The sequence below is a fragment of the Argentina silus genome (genome assembly GCF_951799395.1).
Source record: "Argentina silus genome assembly, chromosome: X".
Lineage (NCBI taxonomy): Eukaryota > Metazoa > Chordata > Actinopteri > Argentiniformes > Argentinidae > Argentina > Argentina silus.
Genome location: NC_139653.1, coordinates 15755080 through 15780465, shown reverse-complemented (window position 1 = coordinate 15780465; position 25386 = coordinate 15755080). Strand labels below are relative to the sequence as shown.

Genomic DNA, 25386 nt, shown 5'->3' with positions numbered 1-25386 from the left:
CTGATAGCCCTAATACAGTTGATGGTTAATCACAACAACGGGACCGGGCTGAGGGGGAGGGATGAGAGGAGGGGAGCAGAAGAGGGAAAAGTTGTCTAGCCATTTCACCAGAGGCAGTCTCCATAGCAAGTAAATCATTGTTTGGTGTCAAGCACTTTCCCAGTCAAATGAGATGTACTGTAAGAAACATATTATGTACTGGCCAAATACTGTATTCAGCCTTTTTCATATAGCTAAGTGGTGTAGCTTTCTGTAACTATACAAAGTTTGTTTTAAGTCGCTAGCTACTGTACACACTGTCATCAGTTTATGGTCAATCATCCAGTTTGTATTAGGTACAGTATAGGCATAGGCAGCCATTAGCTACTGTATATCTGCCCTAAATAAGTTTCCTGAGGAAACCAGATAGCATTCTTGGCAACCTCTGCCAGGCTCCTGTACACGATGGAGCACGTAACAGACATTATTTCATTTATTCATCATTAGCTTCTAGTCAGTTGCTAGTGGCTGAAGTTCACCAGCCATTTGGTTAGTCTGTTAGCTGCCTTGTTCGGGTCCCCTGTTCCTGGAGGATGTTACCCTGTGGTGTCCGGGCTGTTTCATTTTCGTTGACTGTTCTTTGAGTGCTCCATTGAGCACCAGCTCTGAACTTTTCTTTGAAGTTCACAGACTTCGTTCCCACCATCCGTTTCAAGCACAGAGGATATCAGACCTGCAATGAGGGTTATTTTTATTTTGTTTGGTTTTGGTATTTTTAAGCACCGGTGGATCTGTATAATTATATAGGCCCTTAGATCAGGTATTTCTGAGTGTCATTTACTGTAGTTACGTCTGTGGTACAGTACCAGTCAAAGGTTTGGACACACCTTGCCAAGAGTGTGCAAAGCTGTCATCAAAGCAAAAGGTGGCTACTTTGAAGAATCTAAAATATAAAACATATTCTGGTTTGTTTAACACTTTTTTGCGTTCCTTCATAGTTTTGATGTCTTCAATATTAATCTACAATGTAGAAAATAATAAAAATAAAGAAAAAACATTGAATGAGAAGGTGTGTCCAAACTTTTGACTGGTACTGTATATAAGAGGAAACTGTTTAAACTGGCTCACCTTCTGAATGTTATACTTTTCCCTGATACCTGTAGTGTACATATATGACACATTATGCTTTGATTCTCATCTCTTTTATCACTAAAACATTAATACCTGAAGTAATTGTGGAATTCTGTGTGTGTTCATGGGGAAGATCATTATATCCTGGGGGGGACTCATCTTTTAACACCATATTAGATCCTAAAGACACCTGTCGTGATCAAAGTAATCAAACTTAGACTGTGAGATAACTCAGGACCCTACTGCAGTGTACAGTCCCACTTCTGTAAGGGTGTTACACCCTGTCCTACGGACGGTAAATCAATGGGATTTATTTATTAGTTTCAAGTGAGTCCCAGGCTGGTCAGATGCACAGTTGTCAATAGGCCTACGCACCTTTACCTCTTGATGGAAACCATTGGTATAGAAACGGACTCCATGGAATACTGCACAAAGACAAACACATCAAATACTGCAGAAACCCTGTCCTTAATCATACATTTGATTAAATGCATAAGCTATACCATAGGCCTAATTTGTATTGTATCATATTGTCCAGTTAAAGTAGCCTATACAGTTCCACAAAACATGTTCCCCCACAATCATGTCCTACTGCAAAAATACACTAACTTATTAGATCACTGGGAAGTCATTTATCCAACGCGCCCCACACGTTTCATCCCAATATCATGTCAAATCGCAGGACGTTCGGGGAGCAGGCAATTCCAAAAAACAGCTGCTGTTTGTCAGAGAAAGAGCAAAACAACAGTGACATACAGTGTAGATTGAAGACCATCAAGAAATGAGCTCTGGAACCGGGAATGAGGCTATGTGAAGACCCTAGGGGCCTCACCACTTTGTTTTCTTCACCTTCCCTCAAGCGTGACAGAGATGGAGGTGGAATTTAAGAGTTTGAGAGACAGATGTTCGTGACTGAAAAGGCTGAAATGGTCAAGTTAAAGGACAAAAGTTATGAACTGACTACTCTCCATTAATGTGGTCCCTTCTATTGAGGTTGTTTATGTGCCCAAAGATAGAAAGAATATAATGTTTTCTGGTAAAGGAAACACTGCTTCTTACAAGACGTGAAGCATGCTTCAGCAGAAGTTAGGAGGGACCCGAATCACATTTTTGAGGTTTTGAAGGAAGATCATGGTCATCCCCACTCTTTGACTACAGCGCAAAAACAAAGAGGGGGAGGGCTTATGGGAGTATTCTCATGCTTTGCTAATATTGTCTGAGGAAATTAACCATTGTAATGAGGGTGGGGATCTGTGTGGGGAGTTAGTAATCAGTTTGCTGAGAATGTGAGGGATCCCACTTTACAGGGAGCTAAGACGCTTGTTTAGACAGGATCCTGAGATTAAGTTTACTGCCCTGTGTCAGGAGGCCATCATGCTTTGAGAGGAGAATAAAGTTATGGGGAAAATTGCTTACATATGTGAGACAGAGCTAGTGGTGGTATCTGCTGGTATCACTGCCAGTGTAGCCCATAATCGTGACCCCCTTATCCTTGAACTCAGCAAGGCAATAAGGAAGCAGGAAGAGAAGTTTGAGGTACTGATGCAACAGTTAGCTCAGATGCAGGGTAGGAGGCATCCACGTAGCCCAAGGCAGGAAACCAGGTATGACCCATCAGGGAAACCCATTTGCTTTAAGTGTCAGGGGGTGGGCCAAATTGCCAGGTTTTATAGGGGCCCTGTCTATTGGACACTGGTTTAACAGCTACCATCATCTCTGAGAGGTTTTTCAGGAAACACTTTGAGAGTAAAGGGAAAAGTACCTTGAAAGACTGTGGGTGGTTGACCTTAAAGGCAGCCAATGGTGTAAACTTGGGTTATTTACAGCTTGATGTTGAGATCATGGGAAAGGTTCTCCCCCAGTGTGGTGGGTTGGTTGGAAAAGATCCTCTTGATCCGGTCACTAAAATGAAAAGAGAAAATGTCCCGGGCCTAGTTGGCATGAACATAATAAAAGATTGCAGTGAATTTTTGTCATGGCAGCTTGGTTTGTGGTCAGCCCAGCATTCTGCTGAGCCTACTGAAGGTTTTGCTGTTCTGGCACCCTCTGTTGTGGTGCCTGCAGGATCCATGTGCTTAGTCCCAGCCACAAGGTTTCAGAGAAGCACTACCGCAGGTTATGCAGTCCTGGTTGAAAGTTTGTATGTAGATGAGGGGGTGTTACCAGGTAACCTAGTGGTATGTACAGCATATGTCTGGGTACATGGGGGTCAGCTTATGGTCCCAGTACTTAATGTTGGCACCACTGATACATGTTTACAGCCTCATACACACATTGCTCACCTATACTAGTGCAGGGGGAGCCAGGACAGTAACTTTTCATAGTTTATAGCCTCAGGAGGTTTAGGTTACACTTGAAGGTCAGGAATTTCATGCCTTGCAATTTGATTGCCCCCACTTATCTGCCCAGCAAGTGGTACAAGTGAGGGAACTCTTAGATGAGTATGCAGATGTTCTTGCCAGTAGCGATATTGATTTAGGATATACAGATGTGATACAGTATGCGATTCTGGTGACAGATGAGGGTTCTGTTTGACAGAGGTATCGTAGGCTGCCCTCAGTCACCATGAGGCCGTGAAAGCGGCAGCTTCTACAACTGGGTGTCATTAGTGAGAGCTGTAGCCTCTACTCCACACCCTTGGTCATTGTGAAGAAAAAATATGGTAGTCTAAGGATGTGTGTGGACTACAGGCAGCTGAATTGGAAGACCCGAAAGGACGCATACCCCTCCTAGGATTGAGGAGTCTCTGGATGCATTAAGTGGAGCCCAGTGGTTTTCAACAATTGATTTGGCCAGCAGTTACAACCAGGTAGTTGTAGCTGAGAAGGACAGACAGAAGACTGCTTTGTGTACCCCCTTTGGGTTGTATGAATTCAACTGGATGTCATTTTGGCTGTGCAATGGTACATTTGAGCAGCTCATGGAGAAGATTCTGGGAGACCAACATTTCCAGTCGCTTCTCTTGTACTTAGACGACATGGTTGTATTCGTATCTCATTCTCGTCCTCATTTAAGCAGTTTTGTCTCGCTTTTGGAAGCACGGCTTGAAGGTGAAGTGGAGCAAGTGTTCTCTTTTTCATTGTGAAGTCTCCTTTTTGGGACATAGGGCATCTTCACGGACCCTGGAAAAAAACAGGCGGTGGCAGAATGACAGTGTCCAGGGAACATGACAGAGTTGAAGTCTTTCTTGGGCTTTGCGGGCTACTACAGGTGGTTTGTCAAGAATTTCTCTCAGCTTGCGGCCCCCTTACATGTTCTCTCTGTACTGGGCTCGCCAAAAGCACTGAAGTCAAAGGCTTTAAGGGTTCTGTTCTCTCAGTTGTGGAGCTCTAGTTGTGTGTCGGCTTTTCAAACTTTGAAGCAGAAGTTTATTTCAGCCCCGGTGCTTGCCTATGCAGATTTCTCAAAGCCTTTCTATGTGAAGATTGATGCTAACCACCAGGGTCTCGGGGGCCGTCTTGTGGGCCAAGATGAAGAGAGGGGAAGGAGGCCTGTTGCCTACGCATGCTGGGGTCTGTGTTCATCGGAGAGGAACATGGAAAACTACAGTGCTATGAAATGGGCCATCACAGATACATTCTGTCACAGATAAATTCTGTGACTACCTGCTGGGCCAGAGGTTTACTGTGTTCATGGATAATAATCCCATTAACCACCTGAAGACTGCCAAGCAGGAGGGGTCAGGGGGTCCCAAGAGATCTCAAACCCCACTCAACCTTCGGAGGTCAAGGTGTCGCTGTCTTCAGGGGTTGAAATCAGCCTTTCTGCCTCAGTAAATGAGGTGAGCCTCATTTGTCGACTCCGGTATATTCTCGTGACACCTTGGCATCTCAGCAGCAGGCTGATCCAATGATATGGGGTTTCTTGAAGTACTGGAGGCATGTCAAGCAAAGAGGGCACAGGAGGATGATAGGACTGTGGAGCTTCTATGTAAATGGGACAAAAGGGGGAGGATGGGGGAGTCCTGTACCGGCAATTGCTGGACACATGACGAGGCCACATTAAGCAGGTGCTTTTGTCCTGTGGCTTGCAAGTCCTTCGCCGTATGCATGAGGAACACAGGCATAAGGAGTGGAGAGGACGTTTAAGCTGATAAGAGCCCAGTGCTATTGGCCGGGGATGTATCAGGATATTGAGGACAATGCAAGCAGTGTGAGTGGTGTATAGTAGCCAAAGCCAAAGGTTGTCACTGAGTTATGGAGTCTGCTGGCTTCTAGACCTTTTGAAGTGGTAGCCATGAAGTTCTCTGTGCTGGAGCCTGCAAGTGATGGATGTGAGAATGTTCTTATCTTTACAGATGTGATCTCCAAGGTCACAGTGGCAGTTCCTACTAGGGAGGAGAAGGCTGTTACAGTCGCCAAGTCGCTGGTAAGAGAGTGGATCCAGAAGTATGGGGTCCCCCAGCGAATACACTCTGATCAAGGGAAGTGCTTTGAAGCTGAGGTAATTTGAAATCTTTGCAAGATCTACGGGATCAAGCAGAGTCGGACCACTGCCTACCACCCACAAGGCAACAGCCAAGAGGTTTAACCAGACTCTCCACGACTTGCTGAGAACCCTCCCGCCAATCAAGAAGCGGTGGATAGAGATTTTGCCGGAGCATGGTTGCACCGCTTTCACACCACAGAGCATGCTAGCACATATTTTGGCCAGTTCTCTAACCTGCCCATTGAAGTGTTGCTGGGAGTATAGGATGACAGTTGATGAGTGGGTTCATGAGCTTCAGATGCGCCTTCAAGCTGCCCACCAGAGTGCAAGGAAGCAGATGGAGCAGGCCGCCGAGGCTCACAAAAGATATCACGGCCCGGCCTCTAAGAAAATTGCATTGAAAGTTGGCCAGTTAATCTTCTCTGAGGAATTATGGTTTCAAGGGGAGACATAAAATTTAGGACTTACGAACGCCCACTCCGTTCCATGTTCATGGTCTGACATTGGTGTGGCTTCCTCGGACGAGAGTCTGAGCAGTCGGAGTCTAAGGCAGAGGCTCAACCCCAGTCCCAAGTGAAGCTAAAACTCAACAGGCAAAACTCAAAACTGTTCTCCATTATGCAGTCATTATGCACAAATATTACGTTATACAGAGCCTATACACAAATTATTGATATTGAAAACAATTTGTGAGGGTATGTTTTGCCCCTGGCTCTGCCCACAATCTTTATCCCAGCCGTGCAGCTGAAGTTGTAGTGATTAGCTGTTATACAGATAATTATATTTGAATTTTAGATAACAGATAATTACAGTGATGTCAGCAAAACATGATGTCTCAATAACTTCTAATGACCGTTGCCCTGCGTTTACGACTACCGAAATAAAATAAATAAATAATTAAACCAAACTACGCAACTGAGGAGAATTTCCCCCCAAAAAGCCTGGGTTACATAAAGAAACAACGCAATTTCAGATGCTTGCAATAAAGTTGCACTTTAATTGCTCAGTGTGTCACCCAATTACTTGCAATCCACTTGAAACTCACTTGCAACTCATCGCGTGAAATATAAATAAATGCTATTTTATGCAACATGAAATAGCCAATCGTTGTCACATGACTCGAACGTCCTGTATCAACACCGGCGACTGATCATCGATGTTTACACCAACATATTTATCAATTTGCCTTGTGCTGAACATCCCCATATGTATGATAAATTACGATATAAAGTTCTAATTTCATGTTAATTAAAGCAAGATATATTGCCCAAATCATAGATGTCTGCTGTATAGTTACTGTTAGTCCCATAGCTAACAAAACGGCTAACTTTCATGACAAACCGAACCCTCTAAAATGCATAAATAGCAACTTGGCAAACGATAGCCAAAGTAAAAAGGCTATAGATGGCTAGCTAGCTAATAATCAGCCTCCCAAATGCAGATACAGCACTTCATATAAATTATAAATCCTAGCGAAATAACGGTAACCCTATTGCTGCAGTGTGACCATCACTACATAGCCTACCACGACTCAAAAGAGAGCGGGCAGGGAACAGCAACATAACGGTATTAAAACCTATTTCTTTGCTGACTGGAATTAATATTTCACGGTGTTGCAAACGTATAAACCTTAACCAGAGAGACAGTTCGAGCATTAAACTTCAATTTTGTTGATTCAAAACATAGCTAAGTTGGCCACCTCATGTTTGGAAGTGAGATAACCATGCCATATGAACCTTCCAGGACAGCTGGCCTTGGAGTCTTTAAATCTGGTCCACGGTGAAATTGAGTTGTTGTTGGTGTTGGTGGTGGTGTTGGTGGTGGTGGTGCGTGCATGGGAGCACAGAGAATGGGAGAACACACCTAGAATGTATTTTAGAATACAGCTTGTCATAATACTATGTCATATAGAATGTCCTATCACACCTGCATTTTCTTGAAGTTGTTGCAAATGGATGATAGGAGTGATATATGTATCTAGCTAGCTCCTGAACACATTATATTTTACTTTACTAATCAGATGGGCTTGCTTCAAGCAAGTCAGACTCTTGGTATGTAAAATGATAGGCAAAAAGACCTAAAAACAAACCACAAGTGAAGATGGTTGTAGTATAAGCCTGGCAGAGCATCAGAGAAGACACCCAGCATCTGTTTGGGCCAATGGGTTGCAGACTTCAGGCAGTTATTGCATGCAAAGGATTGATTATGCATATAAAGTGTTGTCATTTCTGAATGGTGAAACCAATATGTACAAAAATACCCTTCAATTAAAGATGATAATCTATTCTTTAACCTCATAGTAATTGTTTGATTTAAATCCAAACTTTTGGAGTAAATCATCCAAACCATCTTTAAACTTTTTCCACCACCAAAATAAGACCTTGCAAGGCCACAACTTTTCTTCTGGAACTACTTCTTCTTTGAATTGTTTGTGCATTCATATTGATATGACATGTGATGTGATTAGATTCATAAGAGGTTGGTGCTGATCTTTGAAAATTCAGTAGTCATACAAGACTCAAAGATCCTTATGAGCAGCTAGGTCATCAGACAAAATCACTCACAGAGCCAAATTAAATGTAGAAAATCCTTCAGGGTGAGCTGTTTCAGTTCTCTGTGACATGGTTCATTATAAAGTCCATTTGTATTTATAGAAAAGTTAATAATTTATATCAGTAAGATATCAGTGAGAGCATCATTAATTGGGAACATGGGGTGCGATTATTAGTTCACAAGTGAATGTCTTTCTCCATATTCAACTGTCAAAACTTTGACCTACACATTCTGACAAAGAATCAAACATCAAAACAACATCATCAAACACTAGTTTACTAAGAAAGATAAGTATTTTTCCTTTTGTAAAAGGAAAATCAATCAGGCAAAGCCAGTTTTGGTGGATCAAAATGTATTTTGCCTCATGTTATGGCCAGAGAATAGCGGTTAGTGTCATATGTTGAGCAGACTGAGCATCCATGCAAGGCGATGGTTGGGCTCATGCTATGTTGTGTCCTGATCCGAAACCTGATCCAGCACTACATAACACTGACTCGCATGATGATCTCAGATCTGCAGTGGGATATTTACCTTTTGTGGACCCTGGTAAGTCTTTGGCTGTCGCCATGGTTGCAGACAGAGACGGCAGTAAGGAAAGATGAGGGGAACAACATCATGATAAATAAGGGAAATCAAATTATAAAATTAAACATGGATTAGCATGCTATTTAAGTTTTGATACAAACCACAAGCAATACAGTGACCCAAAGCAAAGCTCACTGACAGAAACACAAGCATGTGTAATTCAGTGAGAACTGTCTCTGGAAACATACTGCTACCAGAGCACCACATGGCACACAGACTCGCAGGAAAATGAAACGATGAACAAACAACAAGGAAATCAAAATGATACAGTAGTCTTATAATAGTTCAGATAGCTCTTTTGTCACTTGTGTATTCAATCAACTTTCTGGCCACAGTAAGCCTATGATCTTTGAGCATTTTTCTGCACTTCTCCAACTCACAATTTTAATATTCACAGAAAATGTGTGTTTCTAGGTGGAGGTGCCATTGTCTCCAGTTCAAGCTGAAAGTGTTATGTGTAACATAGTGTTGTATAACATATAGTGTTACAGTTTCTTGTACCTTTTCTTGTCCAAATAACTAGTGTTTGATTAGTCTTTACGTTGGCTATCTCTTGTCTCTAAATTAGCTTATTTATTTTCAAGTTTTGACTTAGAGACCAAATCATTGAGAAACGGTTACCAGAACCAAACACTACTTAATCGAAAAAGAAAACATACAAAAAACTGTACGCCTACAGTGCTGCATATGTTACACAAAGCTTATATTAGCTGTTTAAACAGTCCTGATAGGGAAAATGAATGGGAATTTCCAGCTTAAACCCAAAGCAAGTTCACAGACTCGCATCAAATTCAAGACCCTGGTGCTTGCCTACCGGGCGGCAAAGCAATGGTTAGCCGCCAAACCCCTGCAAGATCACTCCGCTCGTCCACCTCGGCTGCCCGCCTGGCACCGCCGCCTCTACGTGGAGGCAGTGGCCGCGCCACTCGGTCACGGCTCTTCACTGTCCTGGCGCCCCGCTGGTGGAATGAGCTTCCCACAACGGTCAGGACTGCAGAGTCACTGCCGATCTTCCGCCGTAGATTGAAAACCCATCTCTTCAAGCTACGTCTTAACAGTCCCTCCTAAAGACCGCTTCACCATCACTACCCCCCCTATACTAACCCTAACCCCGAGACCTCTTCTCCCCTGCTACCCCCCCTGTACAAGTTCTCTCCTGCTAATAAAATATATATATAAAAAACTACTGGCATTACGACTGCCAATGGCCCCTGGTGTGAGCATTGATTACTTTGTCTTATGATGACTGTTGGATAGATGATTCACCTACTTAAACAAATGTATTGTTGTAGTCACTTTGGATAAAGGCGTCTGCTAAATGCCATAAATGTAAAAACAGACTACATTTTGACGAAAACAATGGAAAAGAGGAGCCTTCTCAAACACATAACAATGGATCACATTCCAAACCAGCCTTGAACATAGAGATAGATCAACTACAATGCTCTCCCCACAAATGGTTGAATCCAGTTTTTACAATATAATTGGACATCCACTGTTCACTTTACCTACTATATGACCACTGACTCTAGGCATACAGCAAAACATCTTTATTCAACTTCAGTTCTTGGTGTGTTCATTTTGAATGCCATAGCCTCTTTCTAAGTAACACTGTTATATGCTACAGTGTATGACATGGTGAAGGCAAGCTTCCCTAATGCTGACTTCAAAGGAGATAGGCAATTGATCACTCTTTGAGGAGAATGTTGCATGTGACCCTCATTTGCACATACACACTCACAATATATGCATAAACATAATTAGGTCTTAAAGACTTGGGGTTTGTAAGCATATTGCTTGGTGAAATTTGCATTACACTGTTGTCTTAGAGTCATGTCAAGTTGTTGGGGGAGGTCTGACAGCAATATGTATTTGAAAAAGCCTTTGGATTTATGGATTTTAGTGGTTTCCTGGGCAAGTGTGGAAAATCCGTTCACCATAATTTCTTCTGAGAAAATTGTTCTCCTGGCCCGATTGACAAGAGGTCTGAAGTGAATGCATGCTGATTATGAAAAGTAAGTTATATATTACAACTCCAAGCAATCTATGTGCCTCATAGAGCTAATTTGTAAGTCATGAAAATGCTTTCATTATGCTTTATAGGGAGAGTGCTTCAGTGACATTGGCTAGCCTCAGCGGAGCTGCACTACATACTAGCTATGCTCATCCCATTAGCAAGGGTGTGGCAACAGAACATATAGGAGCAAGGTGCTTTCAGTAAACATTGTATGAACATAGATTACACATACAGATTGAGCTTCTGCCAGGAAACATAACAAATCACTTCATAATGTCATTGACTGTGTTTCATTAAAGTAGGTTAAGAATGAGAAACATCCTTACCTAATAGACTACCAAGTAAAACCTTCATTATATTGTGTGTATATATATATACACACAAACGCTATATGATATAGTAGGCCTACCTTCTATCAAATTTGCAAAGTCATTGCCCTAATGACATTATGCGATCATAAAGCGATCTGAGAAAATATCTAACAAGCTGTGTACTATACTAGTAGTTTGATTACGACATTGATTCTGAAACAGGAAGCAGAGAAAAGAAAGTGTTGTTGAGTCCATCAGGTAAAGCAAGGTATTTTCTAAACCATAGCCCAGCTGTTAGCTCATCAGTCATCAGCAGTGTGTCTAGTGTCATGTTTGTGAATGCAACAACCAGTGGGCAAAAGCGTACCTTGGAGTACAGCAGTGACTGCAGGTTGGTTGATGTGGTGGTTTAGGGGAGCAGTTGTGACTGCAGGTTGGTTGATGTGGTGGTTTAGGGGAGCAGTTGTGACTGCAGGTTGGTTGATGTGGTGGGTTAGGGGAGCAGTTGTGACTGGAGGAAAGGGCAGGGAGGGAGGAGCTGGAGATGGAGGTACTGAAGTGAGGGGGTCTGGTAAATGAAACATAAACAATGACAACAAACAAACCTAACCAAGGAGAACAGACTTACACATTAAAGAGGAAATTATACAGACACAAACACACAAAAAACACAAACATGACTCTGGTCCTGGTTGGTTCAATTGAATGAAAACATACACTATACATATACTTCAGATTATAACACAAAGCTGAACAAAAAAAATAATTTGAAACATGAGTTATTAGCATGCTACTTGTGTAAATCCTTCCATAAATAGGGTAGTGGATGTGATAAAGTATATCTGTCAGATATGGCAAAAAAGAAGCAGCTTGAACTTTGATAACTACTGCATACCACTTCATGTTTGATGAGCATAAAGAGCCACATAACTGTACTTGTAAGGCTTGTGGCTGTTCAGACCTCACTCCTGCCAAGGTTGAGGAATAGGCAAGTGATGTTTGAGTGATGGTGTATACTGTATGTGAGACATTGTACTGGGGACTGCACTAGGCAGATGTGCACATGAAACAGACATTAATGGGAAGACATTTTTTACATGATGGAGGACTCACATTTACTCCTCTCTCTATTTATCTTCCTTTTACAGTCCCATACACAGACATTATCATGTATTTCCTGACTCTAACCTGTACCTAACCTGTACCTTTCCTACTTTTCATTTCATATATTGCAAATGGTGATAAATTATGGCTGTGTAACTTTAGATGACATTTGTTACTTCTCAGCTCTCATGTCATTATCAAATTAGGTTCACCGACTTAGACAATGCAAAGAGCCTTCTAAATATAATTGTTCTGCAGACAGATTTAGTTCTGTCTGTGGTAATGACCTGTGTTCTCATGCTTTTTACCTGCTTCACTCCTGGCATCTCTTCAATGGTGGGCTATACATAGTGGGTAAGAATATCTAACTGGATCATTATTTACAATTGAATCCAGTTAAAGAGATGCTACAGGGTAAGTTGTATCATTTCAGCCTATAGTTCTAAAACTTTAAAGTTGCGCTTATGCGGGTCCCTGTCACGAGCCCTGTAGTCTATGTGTGTGGTGTGTGTACGTGGATTCCACTGAACCAAAGCCACAGGAAGGCGAGCTAAAGGTGAAAGTGAAACTTAAAGTATTGCTGCTTCAAAATGTTGGCACTGATAAACTAGGGATTCTGTGGCTGAATGAGGTAAAGCAGTGATTCAGTTCATCGATTATATTTGTACAAACTATACATTGACCATTGGAGCCCAAAACGTGAGGTTTAAAAATGACAGACATAGTCCCGAAGATGTCGTATCTCTTAAAAAACCCTAACAAATGGTGTAACAGCATATTTCAGTGATCCTGGTTGTTTTAGCTACACAAACATATTCCAATGGGTTGAAATAATAGATGTGAGTCCTAATTTTAGGCCTAGCTAGCCTGACACCACACAACTCCCCTCTGCGGCCAGCCATGGGAAGAAAGAGACTGAGATAACAAAAGCTGGGAGGAAGGAATGTGTCATCCCTTTTTTCTACTTTTGCAGGGAGATATGTCCAAAAAAGCCTCTGCCCTGGAAAACCATACAAAGCGGCTGGTGTGCATCCACCTAGAGTGTGTGAGTAGGTGATCTTTTCTGAGCTAGGATAAGTCCCTCCCAAAGAAAACATACTCTTATGGAGGATTATTTGTGGTGAAAACGAATAAAAAACGTTTGTTTCTAATATTCTGTGCCTGTTTTCCTATTTTAGCTCAACTGCTTTTGACAAATGTTATCAACTTCTGCTGCAGAGGCCTTAATGATCTGCTTCCACTGCTGTGCAGTCTCTATTCTCTCAGCTCCTCCACTGTCTCTAGATTAACTTATCTCTCCTCCAGGCACTATTCATACCACTGCCCTAAATACTGCATCCTTTGCACTTTTTTCTGCTTGCTCTTAGAAAGACTCCAAAAGCAAAGCCTACGTATAATGTTAACCAATGAGGTAAACTGGGCCACCATGTGCAGTGCCAAGACTGGATTCTCTGAGTGTGTGCATTGCCGTGGATTCTTTTAGGTGTTTGCACACAATATGGGACAAGCATCAGTCAACGTCTGTGCTGGTCCTGAATATGATGTACCGGGAGAATTGGTCATCCATCATATGAGGCTGTTGATGACTGAGGACTCACCATATACAAACAGCACATATTCAGCACCGCTAGTCCCCAGGTGGTTACTGGCCTCACACCGGTATGTGCCATTGTCTGTTTTGTTGAGTGTGGTGATGGTTAGCTCCCTGCCCTCCACAATCATACGCTCTATGTCTGGCAGCTCTCCACCATCTTTAGACCACAGCACTGGTTCAGGTCTGTGGGAAAAGACGGGAGGCACAAAACAGAATGACCACTGTATTATACTGACAGGGAGAGTAGTGGAACGTTTGTTTTGTCTACAAAAAAGCTCTAACATTTGACAGACAGTAGTCTACTGTATAGTATGTTTTGGATTCATATATTTTAATTTACAAATCTGACAATTTCAGTGTAGTAACCAAATTACATTTCCATGGTATACAATTGCTACTGGAAAGACCATTTATTCATAATTGTCTGAGTCTCCGTTGCTTATTTCATGAAGTCCAACTCATTACTTTCACATGAAGCTAAAGGTATGTTATCTATTTGGCTGCAATTAGTTGTGGAACCTTACCCACTATTTATTATTTTCAGGAAGAATAAACCTAATGAAATTAATTCAAAGTTTTCTCAAAGCTTGAGAAATGTAACTTTATTTGAAAATGTTTATGAATTATCATTGCTCCTTAATCATGGTACACTAAAACCCTTCCAAATATCAAGAACATATTTATATTTTCATCTAATGATAAATTGGATTTATTTTTTTCACACTTTCATTTACAGTACTGTATATTAGAGGTCTATCTACAGTTTGTTTTATTTACAAAATTAGGTGACATTTATTTATAACTCACAAAGGGTTTCCTTTGGACACACACTCCAATTTAAAGTACTGTCCTTCCTGTGGAATTATCAGTGAGTGTGTGATCTCCACACGGGGTGCGTCTGTGGAGGGGAGACGAAGACAATACTGAAACATAAAATATCAATATGACAAGGCTTTATCTCTAAACCTGAAAGTATGTAACTGTTACTTTCCCCAACACACTGTTGTTAGCTCTTACCCAAATCCTAGTACTGTCTGTCTCCTAATCCCTTACTTGATACCTAATCCTATTCTAATCCCATGTGCAGTAAAGATGTACCCTTAGCCCATGATGTAATCTGAATCCCAGTATTTGCCCATTCTTAACCTAATACTCCATCTTAACCTCTGATGTGTGCCCACAGCCCCCAGTATTACAATACTCACAGTGAATAACCAGGACCTCAGTAACAAGGTAGGGGTTGGAAGCCAGGGAAACATGCTCCACGCTGCAGGTGTAGGCCACCCCGTCATCCCGCCGGTCTACCTCCAGCTGCAGACTGCTCCTAACAGTGAACGACTTCCCCGTGGCATTCACCTCCTTAGTGCCTACATAAACACAAGAGGACAAAGTTAAATTAAGATGAAGAGGAACATTCTGATCATATTCATTACTGTGATATTTGTTAATCATAAGACTCTGCAACAGACTGTTCAATACAGAGCTATGCAGACTTTATCTTTTGTCCTCTATCTTTAGCATTTGATGTGTACAGAAACAAAGACACAATCGTCGATTAAGCATTTCTGAGAAATAACTAATGTGATTTCTAGTTTCAAGCTTCTGCTTCTTGGCTCACTTGTCCTTAGAGAGAGGCTATATACGCAGATACTGTAGTGTGGTTGGTTGCCTGCTCCTCTTCCGAGGGACAACAGCCTTAGCCTCAGAAAGTCAAATTAGAAACAAGAGAGGCATACAGTATGTGTGTCTGCTCAGTGAGAGCCTTGACTTGCTTGGCTGAGTACATTGGCTCCATGGGGTGCTTCTCAAGCATACCAGTAAACAAGCATGCATGGACTCACCAGCTAATATGGAAGCGGATTTCCACAGTCCAGCTCACAAACCTTCATCTCCCCTTGCTTTGGTGCATCGTTCCTCTCTCTTGTTGCATTTCACCCCCCCAAATGTTTTTTTTACTTTTTTTTTTTTTACTCTGCAACAAATATTTATTTGTTTTCTGTTTTTCTTACCCTGTGATGTATTCTCCATTTAGATAAGTGCCTCTTAACTTTAATGTTGAATTAAACAAGGAGGAGGCAATGTTTACTTTGGAGATGGTTGTTTGCAGCATGGCATTGTAATTGATCTCCTGTCAAAGTCTTGTGAGGTAGCATCGCTATCCTCTACAAATGGCTCCAGTTCTCACTGGGCTCCTGCAGTTAAACTATACAATAGGACAGACATTGATCCTCACAACAAAAATGACATGCTGAAGAAAACAACATTCTTAAAATTCTCATTAAAAGTGAAAGCTCATTCATAAGATAATAGTTTATCTTATACCAACCTGTCCACTAGAGTGTATTGTAGCATATTTTCAAGCTACATTTTAGTGAGTTTCCCAATTATCTTAAATATTGGGAAACTCACTAAATATCACAATAACACATCTGACAAAGTGCTAAGTTAGTTAACTATGTAGTTGGAATACTGTGGGATACGACATTGATGCTTAAAACAAACAGCAGAGTTTAGAGTAATAATTAGTATGAATCATCAGCTGTATCAGTGGCTCTGGACTGTGTGAGTGTAGAGGGCTGACAGGAATCCCCCCTGTGCCTAAAGCAGCTGTCCCCCACGTTCTTCAACCTGCCTGCAGTGTAAATAGCACCACAGTGGAGCTGTCACTCCGTTTCCCAGGGTGACTGGCATTGCCGGTGTCTTCCAGAGAGCATGGAGGAGCATGAGGACATGCACAGGAAGTAGTGAAATTCAAGATTCAAAGATTCAAGATTCAAGATTCAAAGTGTTTATTATCATATGCACAGTAGAAAACATGTTTCCCTGTACAACTAAATTCTTGCTTTGCTGTCCGCAGAATGCCAACCAATGTAAAATATACAATACTAAAGAATATACAATATATACTAAACAAAATGTACAAGACAGCAAAATTTAAGGCATAAAATAAAATAGCAGCAATAATAATAATAAAACAGTGCAAATGTAGCAGTGCAATTATGCATGTGCAAACTGGAAAATTCAGTTATTGAGGTAGTAAAGTTATATTGATCTCCTATGGGTTGTTTAGGAGCCTGATGGCAGTGGGAAAGAAGGAGTTCTTCAGTCTGGTGGTCCTGCATTTAACACTTCTGTACCTCCGGCCTGAGGGTAGAAGTGTGAACAGTCCGTGCTGGGGGTGGGTGGGGTCCTTGAGGATGGAGGCGGCTCTCCTGTGGACTCGGTGGTACCGGTGGTAGATGCTCTGCAGAGAGGGCAGTGGAGTCCTGGTGATTTTCTCAGCGGTCTTCACCACTCTCTGCAGGCGTCTGCGGTCCATAGCAGTAGTGCTGCCGTACCACACAGTGATACGGCTAGTTAGGATGCTCTCAACAATGCAGCTGTAGAAGTTGCTGAGGATCTTGGGCGACATGCCAAACTTCCTCAGCCTCCTCAGAAAGTACAGCCGCTGTTGGGCCTTCTTAACCAGCTGAGTGGTGTTAAGTGTCCAGGTGAGGTCCTCGCTGATGTGGACGCCCAGGTATTTGAAACTGCTCACCCTCTCTACTTCAAGTTCCCGGATGTACAGTGGCCGATGAGGTCCCCTCTTCTTCCTCATGTCCACTATCATCTCCTTTGTCTTGTCCGTATTGAGGGTGAGGTTGTTGTCCTCGCACCATGTTACCAGACTGGCCACCTCCCTCCTGTAAGCCGCTTCGTCCCCGCCAGTGATGCATCCTATCACTGCGGTGTCGTCTGCAAACTTTAGGATGATGTTGTCCTTGTGGGAGGCGACACAGTCGTGGGTGAACAGGGTGTAGAGGATGGGGCTGAGGACGCATCCCTGTGGAGTGCCAACATTTGTAATAATGCTGGCTGATGCCTTTTAACCAAAGCTCCAAGGAGCAAAGTGTCACTTTATTGTGGAAACCAAAGCAAATACATATTCAGGAATGTGAATTAATGTAAATGTAGATTTGTTGAAAATGTTGTTTTAGGCATAGAGAGAACAGCCCACAATTCATAATGCATCTGTCATTCAGAGACATAGCTAAATTACACAAAGGTATCGTGTGCAAACAAATAGATGACAGTAACATTTGGAGTTTGTTCTACTGCATTACATTTGTAATGCAGTAGGAATTTTAATATAGATTGTTGAAAAATAAATCAACAGACCATTAAATAAATGTGAATGTTTTTCATATTACAGCTGATGTTGTCTTCGAGGTTTGTAATGGGACCTCCCCTTGGGGATAGAATTAATTGACAGAAGGAACTGGCAGCGATGATCTGCCACTGATGCACCAATAGCAAAGCATGCTGCTCCCAGCATATTTCTCACTAAAGTAAAACCTTTCAAGCGGTATCTACAAAAGGCTTAGATCCAGATCACTGACTGACATTTCTATTATTTGACACTTTGACATGGAAATTAAGGTACCCATTAAACCTCTAGTCTCCTCTGCACTCTTTACCTCATTCTGACACTGAGGTGTACACTTTTTTTTTGCTACTTAGTAGCAAAAGAGTTATTCATTTGTCCCTGTAGGGGAACCCTTTCTGGTGCTATGTAGAACCATTTTAAAATGGTTCTACCTCGAATCCCTTGTAGAGGGTTCTATGTAGCACCAAAAAGGGTTCCCCTACAAGAACAAATCAAAGAACCCTTACATAGTTCTCTTTAACTAGTAGCAGTAGCCAGGCTTCAGGAGGAGTTCAGGCCATTTCACATTGGCAGATCACGACATGTCTCAAAGTTAAAAACTATAAAATACCTCAAAAGGTGAATAACCTGACATGAGAATGTTCATTATAAGAAGTGGAGGGCTGCAGCGACAGACTTGCACACACTTCATCACCACCCAAACAAAACATATGCATGGACATGAGCACAGGTGTAACACAGTTACAAGAACCAACATCATAAGTACATTGGTTAGTGATATAATGCAACACAAAGAACGGAAATTCACAATTACCCATAATTCCCTAGCAACAGGAGTGAGCAATGTTACAAGTTGGTAGAAAATGGGTATTTGTGATTTTTTAATTTATTTTTTATTATGTTGTAATATCTCACTAACCAATGTATGTGTGATGTTGGTTCTTCATGTTCAAGTACACCCCCTGGACATGATGGTAGTCTGTTGCAGGGCATTACCTAATGCTTGTGCCAAGCAGAGGTACCATTATTTAAAGTTTTTGATATGACGTGTCCGGTGTTTTGAACCACCAACCTTTTGATCTCAGACACTCTGACGACAAGGCCACTGAGTCGGTCATTAGTAATTGTCTATATAAATCATATGGATCATGAAACACACGAGAATATAAAGACTTAGTTTCAACAAAAAGACAGCAGAGGTGTAAACACATGTGAACACTGTAAACCGAAATATGTGGCGGAGAAGGACCACCTCCCAGCAAGGATAGTTCTTCAGTACTTTGTGTTATGGTACCCCAGTTCTCTGAAGGAGCTGAGGGAGATATTTCACTATGGGATATGCATCATATTTGCTAAAACCCTATTCAATCACACCTGGAACAGGCCGGGAGCGCTTTGCATGGTTGACCCTGCCCCAGCCCAGATTACCATAACCCAATGTCATCTTTCAGTTGACTCAGTTCGACATTTCACTATGGGACATTTGTATAAAGCCCCAATTGCCAAAGCCTGTACAAAAAAAGTAGATGGAAATGTACCCGGTCCACCTTACTCAGCTCCAGCGTGCAGTATGTGCCATAGAAGGTGCAGTGACATCCAGGTGGTAGAATCTCACAAATATGTGTATGGAAGCCCAACTGGCTGCAGCACAAATCTCTGAAACAGAGAAGCCTTTGAACAGAGCCCAAGACGTAGAAATTCCTCTTGTAGAATGCACCCGCACTCCCAAATAATTATAATAATAATAATATTCATAATATTCATAATAATAAACATTATTTATATAGCACCTTTTTAAAACAATGTTACAAAATGCTTCACAAATAGATAAAATAGATATGAAATAAAAACAAAAATATAAGTAGAAACAGTAAAACACATTAAAAAGACTAAGAGTAGCATCAAACAAAAAAATTAAAGTAGAAAAACAGTAAAACACAACTTATTAAAAAGAATAAGGGCAGCATTAGTTAACCGCTAGTCTATAAAAAATAGTTTTAAGAACAGATTTAAAAGAGAATACTGATCTTGCTAGCCTAATATCCTCAAGCAGGTCATTCCAGTCTAGGGGCCCTAATGGCAAAGGCACAGTAACCTGCTGTCTTCAGTCTAGACTCTGGAAAGGCCAGAAGGGCCTGCCTGAGGATCTTAGGCTGCACTGAGGCTCATAAAGGATTAAAGGTCAGAAATATAGTCCAGTGCCAGACCCAGCAGAGCCTTAAAAGTTATCAGTAAAATCTTAAAATCAATTCTAAAACTAACAGGTAACCAGTGTAGGGAGGCTAAAATTCGGGTGATGTGGTCTCTTTTTCTAGTTCTAGCTGCCTAGCTGCTGAATTTTGGACTATCTGTAACCGTGTGAGGGACTTTTTACTGAGGGAAGAATAGAGGGATCTAAGCGAGATGAGATGAATGCATGGATTACTTTTTCTAGATCAGCAAATTACAAGAAAGGCTGTATTTTGGAAATGTTTCTCAAGTGATAAAAACACGACTGTTTTGTTCTCAAAAATCATCCCTAGGTTACGAGCTGAAGATTTCATGTTGGCAGACAGACAGCCAAGACTGTCCTGTGTTGCTACCGTGAAGCTAGGAGGGCCAAATACAGAATGAGTAACTCAGATTTAATGTTATTCAATTGTAAAATGTTCTAGGACATCCAACATCTAATATCTTCATCTTAAGTAATCATTAAGTGAAGCTAAACTGGACGAATCATGGGGTTTAATCAGAAGATATAACTGGGTGTTGTCCGCATAACAGTGTAAGGGAATATTGTGTTTACGGATCATGTGGCCAAGTGGAAGCATGTATAATGAGAAGAAAATCGGACCTAAAATTAAGCCTTGTGGCACACCAAAGTTCACTTGGGCTGAGGAAGAGACACACTTTCATAGACCAACAGAGAACTGTCTGCCTGAGAGGTATGATGATGGTAGATTGGAACTTTCCAAAAAAACAACAAATAAAAAAGATTTCTATCCAGATAGCTAGTCAGTTGATTATAGACAACCTTCTCTAAAATGGGTCTAAAATGGTTTAAAACTTTTTATTAATAATAGCCAAAATGTTGGGGCAGACTGCTTCTATTACGTCCTTTAGTGGTCTAGTAGGGACAAGATCTTAGGGACAAGGAGAGGATTTCATGTGTGATACAATCTTGATAAGAGTTTCATCTGATACAGGAACAAATTAAATAAGGTTTGCCTCTAAATGGTAAGTAATAGTCAGGTCATGTATGGTAGGGGTGATCTGGTCTCTGATATTTACAATTTTCTTACAAAGTTTTCACATTCTTCAGAAGAATGGTAACCTTGTTTGATGGGACATTTACAATTCTGTCGATAGCATAAACAATATTCTTGGATTATGAGTTCTCTGAGATCAGATTACAGAAATACCTTTCTCTCACTTTCTTTACAGAAGCATTCAATTCCTTCATCAGATCCTTCAAACTAATGTGAAAAAAGCTGAGTCTACAGGCCTTCCATTTTCTGTTGGCCTTTCTACACACTGTCCAACCCTTTTTTCTTGGTCTTAAGCCACAGCATTTAGCGTTACCTGTCACAAACTATTAAAACTATCTAACAAATCAACTGTCTCATGGGAGGGAACAGGAGCTGTTGAAGCGGCAATACTGTTCGAAAAGGCCTCTGAAAATGTACTGGCAGTAGCAGAATTAAGAAAGTGAGAGCGAACAGGAATATCCTGGAGAGTGGGTGCCATGGGCAAAATTACATTAAACAGAATAGCTTTATGGTAGGACCTGAATATATTTTGTCTCTACATCATTAATAGTAACATGAGAGGACATCACTAGGTCACGGGTGTGACCTCTCAGATGTGTGGGATCTCTTACAGACTGAACAAGATCAAATGATTCAATGAGGTTCATGAAATCAGAGGCCATTGGGGGCTGCAGGCCTTTAGAACTGCAAGCTTCTGTAATAGCCTCCGAAACACACAAACAGTTGATCACATCCCCTGAACACTTCAGTTCTGTTGATGTAGTGTAGTGTGCGTACCGGGCAGAAAGTGCTCGGGAAGAAAATGGCGGGGATGGAAAGAAACCTGTTCAGTAGCACAACTATTGTAAATCATAGAAATGACCGTGGGAATGAATGTGGCATTAGGACGTACACCATTGTGGACGTGTTGTCCGACCTGACTAGGACATGATGTCCCTGTAGGAATGGATAAAGGTGCCTGACAGCTAGTAACACTGTGTAGAGCTTGAGAATGTTGATATGGGCCGTGCTCATAGAGTCTGACCATATTCTGCTCTCTGAACGTCCTTTGTGAACTGCTCCCCATCCCTGAAGTGACGTATCTGTTGTCACAACACGATAGGATGCCACATGGGGAGAATCCTATCAGCAGGAGGGTTAGGGTTAGGGTTAACTCAGGCACACTGCAGAGATAGACACGCGTCTGTGCCGATGCAGAGGCAGGGTGCTATGACCCATCACTGGAAATCTTGCATGAAATGGAGGCCAAGTGGAACTACCACAATCAAGGAAGCCATGAGTCCAAGTAGCCTGAGACACATCCAGTACAAGACTGTTGTGCCTGGGTGAAACACCTCAAGACATAGGTAAAAAAGCCTCTCATCTGTCCACGGTAGGGGCAGCTCGAGCCGAGACCAAGTCCAGAGTCCAGACACCAGGAGTGATGTGTGTTCTGCTGCCTGATCCGAGGTGTCCGCACATCTGTCGTCGATAAAAGAGAGGACCCTCAAGCCCTTTTCCCAAAGGGGGACTAAGGCCACTTCGGCACACTTTCTGAATGTCCGTGGGGCCAGGAAATTGTTTAGGTCAACCAGGGTAATCCATTTGTTGGTTTGAATAGACCAACAGAAGGCAAAGCGTGTTGCTGTTAGGCCTGTAGATGCCGGTTGAGGCACTGTAGATCCAGTATAGGATGCAACCCCCCTTCTCCCCTTTCTTGGGGACCAGGAAATAACAGCTGTAGAAGCCTAATTGGGCTTTCTCCTCTGGCACAGATCACTCCTTTGTCCAACACTGTATTTCGTCGCTGAGGTCCTCTTGCGCAGCAGACTGCGCAATACCTGAGAAACGTGGAATAGGACCCACAAACTGCAGTCTGTATCCCTGTTTCACTGTGCGTAAAACCCAGGGATGGACTGCGCACGTGCACTTCTGCTCCAAATGGAGTGCTAGTGTCCCCACCTGCTCCTAGAGGAGAATAGAGGGTCCTTGCTGTGGCAGCCCCAATGATGATTTTTATTCTGCAGGAACTCATTTTTGTGAGAACTCTTTTCACCATCGGCCCATGCGCCTTTGGTGTGAGCCCAGCCATGCAGGAGCTCATAGGGCTTGGGGGCCAGTATGCTATGCTTAGAACAAAGGGTAGCATACTTTGTCATCTCACAAAAAAGATTTCCAGCCTCTTAGTAGGTGAAGGGGGCCCAGGAAGCACGACATCAAGATTCATTTCAGCACATCTGCTTCCAAGAAAGCAAAGTCAGGAATAGACTCCTCACCACACTCACACTCCTGTGTAACAGGTTGAGCAGAGGGGATAGGCTCTTCTCCAAGAGCCTTGTCAATCTCTCCCTCAGAGAAATCATTATTGGACGTGCAGCACAAGAGGTCGCTCTCGTCACTCTCATGGAGAGAAAGAGCCTCCGCTTCTGTAGACCGGGGTCCCCTGTTGCTACATGGGTGCTTGTTGAGAGCGGAGAATTGCTGTGAGGCCTCGCGATCAGCAGCTTCCTCATCCAACAGTCTATTCACCAGCTTTACACTGTCAGCGAACTTGGCCGGACTGCTGCCCAACCTCGAAATGCAGGCAATGTTCGCAAGACGAAGGATCAGAGAGCCTGAGGGGTGTTGTTGCGTGTTGAACGTGGAGTTAAGTGGGGCAGGTGGGGGGCCATTGTGTGATTGCATTTACAAGGACATTCTGGGCACAGATTATTCTTATTCATTTTACGTTTTCCTGAAGCCTTTGGAAGCATCTTCAATCGACACGGAGGACAGGAAGGAGAGATAAGAGTAAGTGGATCTTCCCTAAATGGCTATGTTGACAGTGTACTACTTTAGTACTACTGCAATGCACTCTTGGCCGGTCTCCCCACCTCCACCATCAGGCCTCTGCAGCTCATCCAGAACGCTGCCGCCCGTCTGGTGTTCAATCTCCCCAAACACTCCCCTCCTCCGCACCCTTCACTGGCTCCCGGTAGCAGCTCGCATCAGATTCAAGACCCTGGTGCTCGCCTACCGGGCAGCAAAGGGAACAGTCCCTCTCTACTTGCAAGCTATGGTCAGCCCCCAAACCCCTGCCTGATCACTCCGCTCTTCCACCTCGGCTGGCCGCCTGGCTTATCACTGTTCTGGCGCCCCGCTGGTGGAACGAGTTTCCCACTGCTTTCATGACTGTAGAGTCACTACCAATCTTCTGCCGTAGATTGAAGACCCATCTCTTCAGGCTACTGAAGAGATTAACTGTCCCTCCTAAAGACCTCTTCACCCCCACTACCCCCCTGCACAAGTTTCTCTCCTGTTAAAAAAAAGAAGTAATTTTTCCTTCTTCTAGCATTGTGACTGCTGATGGCCTCTGTTCGAACATTGATTACTTTATCTTATGATGACTGATGGATAGATGATTCACTTACTTAAACAAATGTATTTGTTGTAAGTCACTTTGGATAAAGGCGTCTGCTAAATGCCATAAATGGAAAATGTAAATGTAGTACTGTGTACTGTGTACTGTGTATGCTAGCTAGCTCTGAATTAATGCAAATGAGGCAGTAGTAACACTTATAACATGTCGACCCACTATCTGACACACAAACTCAAGTAGAACCTGAAGGAACAATGAGAGAAAGTAGCCAGGTAGAGCATTATAGTAATTACCTAGTGTGGGTTTATTACCAGCCAACTACTCTGCTGCTGTTAACCAACTAGCGTAGCTTCACGTTGTGTGGTGAAGCTAGCGAGCCAGGTTAATAACAGTAAAATGGGGGGAGTAGGCTAACGGTCAGGTAGCGTAGGCTAGCTAGTCAAGTTTTTCAATGCTGCAACCAAGTGTTCACTTATGTGGAAAACACGAGGGGGAAAACTAGACTCTTTCTTTCACTTGTGTAGTAAAAGAGGGGAGCACTTTGATGGTTCTCACCCACCAGCTAGCAACAAAACTCACATGGTACCCAGGTTTCAGCTAATAGGGTACGCAAGGGTGCATATCCCATAGTGAGATGTCGAACCGAGTCGACTGAAAGAGAACCTTCATAGTAGTAAATAACCATCTCTGATGTACTGTACCTAGAACCATAAATAGTTATTTGTGTGGAAATTCTTCAATAGTACATAGAATTATACGGGTTGATCAAATCAAGCATGGCTGAGAAGCATTCCAGCCATTCTGATATCAGCATGGCTTCCTCATGACTTTCACTTGCAAAATGTATACATATGCCATAAACACTCTTCAGGATATTGTAGCTTCTTTAAAACATGTTTTTAAATAATGAAAACATTGCTAGACCAATGGAAGTATTCTGACAATGGATCAT

The 25386-nt window shown here is 42.4% G+C and overlaps 1 protein-coding gene across 1 annotated transcript in view; it reads right to left on the bottom strand.

Annotated features, from left to right (window-relative positions):
- cadm2b (cell adhesion molecule 2b) overlaps nucleotides 1–25386 on the bottom strand; it is a gene marked incomplete at both ends in the record, with an annotated part of 166639 nt that overhangs the window by 1358 nt on the left and 139895 nt on the right. Inside the window, 4 exons of the mRNA XM_083695108.1 lie at nucleotides 8623–8649; nucleotides 13707–13885; nucleotides 14510–14600; nucleotides 14908–15069. Coding sequence (XP_083551234.1) covers nucleotides 8623–8649; nucleotides 13707–13885; nucleotides 14510–14600; nucleotides 14908–15069 — 459 coding nt within the window. The remainder of the gene's footprint in view (nucleotides 1–8622; nucleotides 8650–13706; nucleotides 13886–14509; nucleotides 14601–14907; nucleotides 15070–25386) is intronic.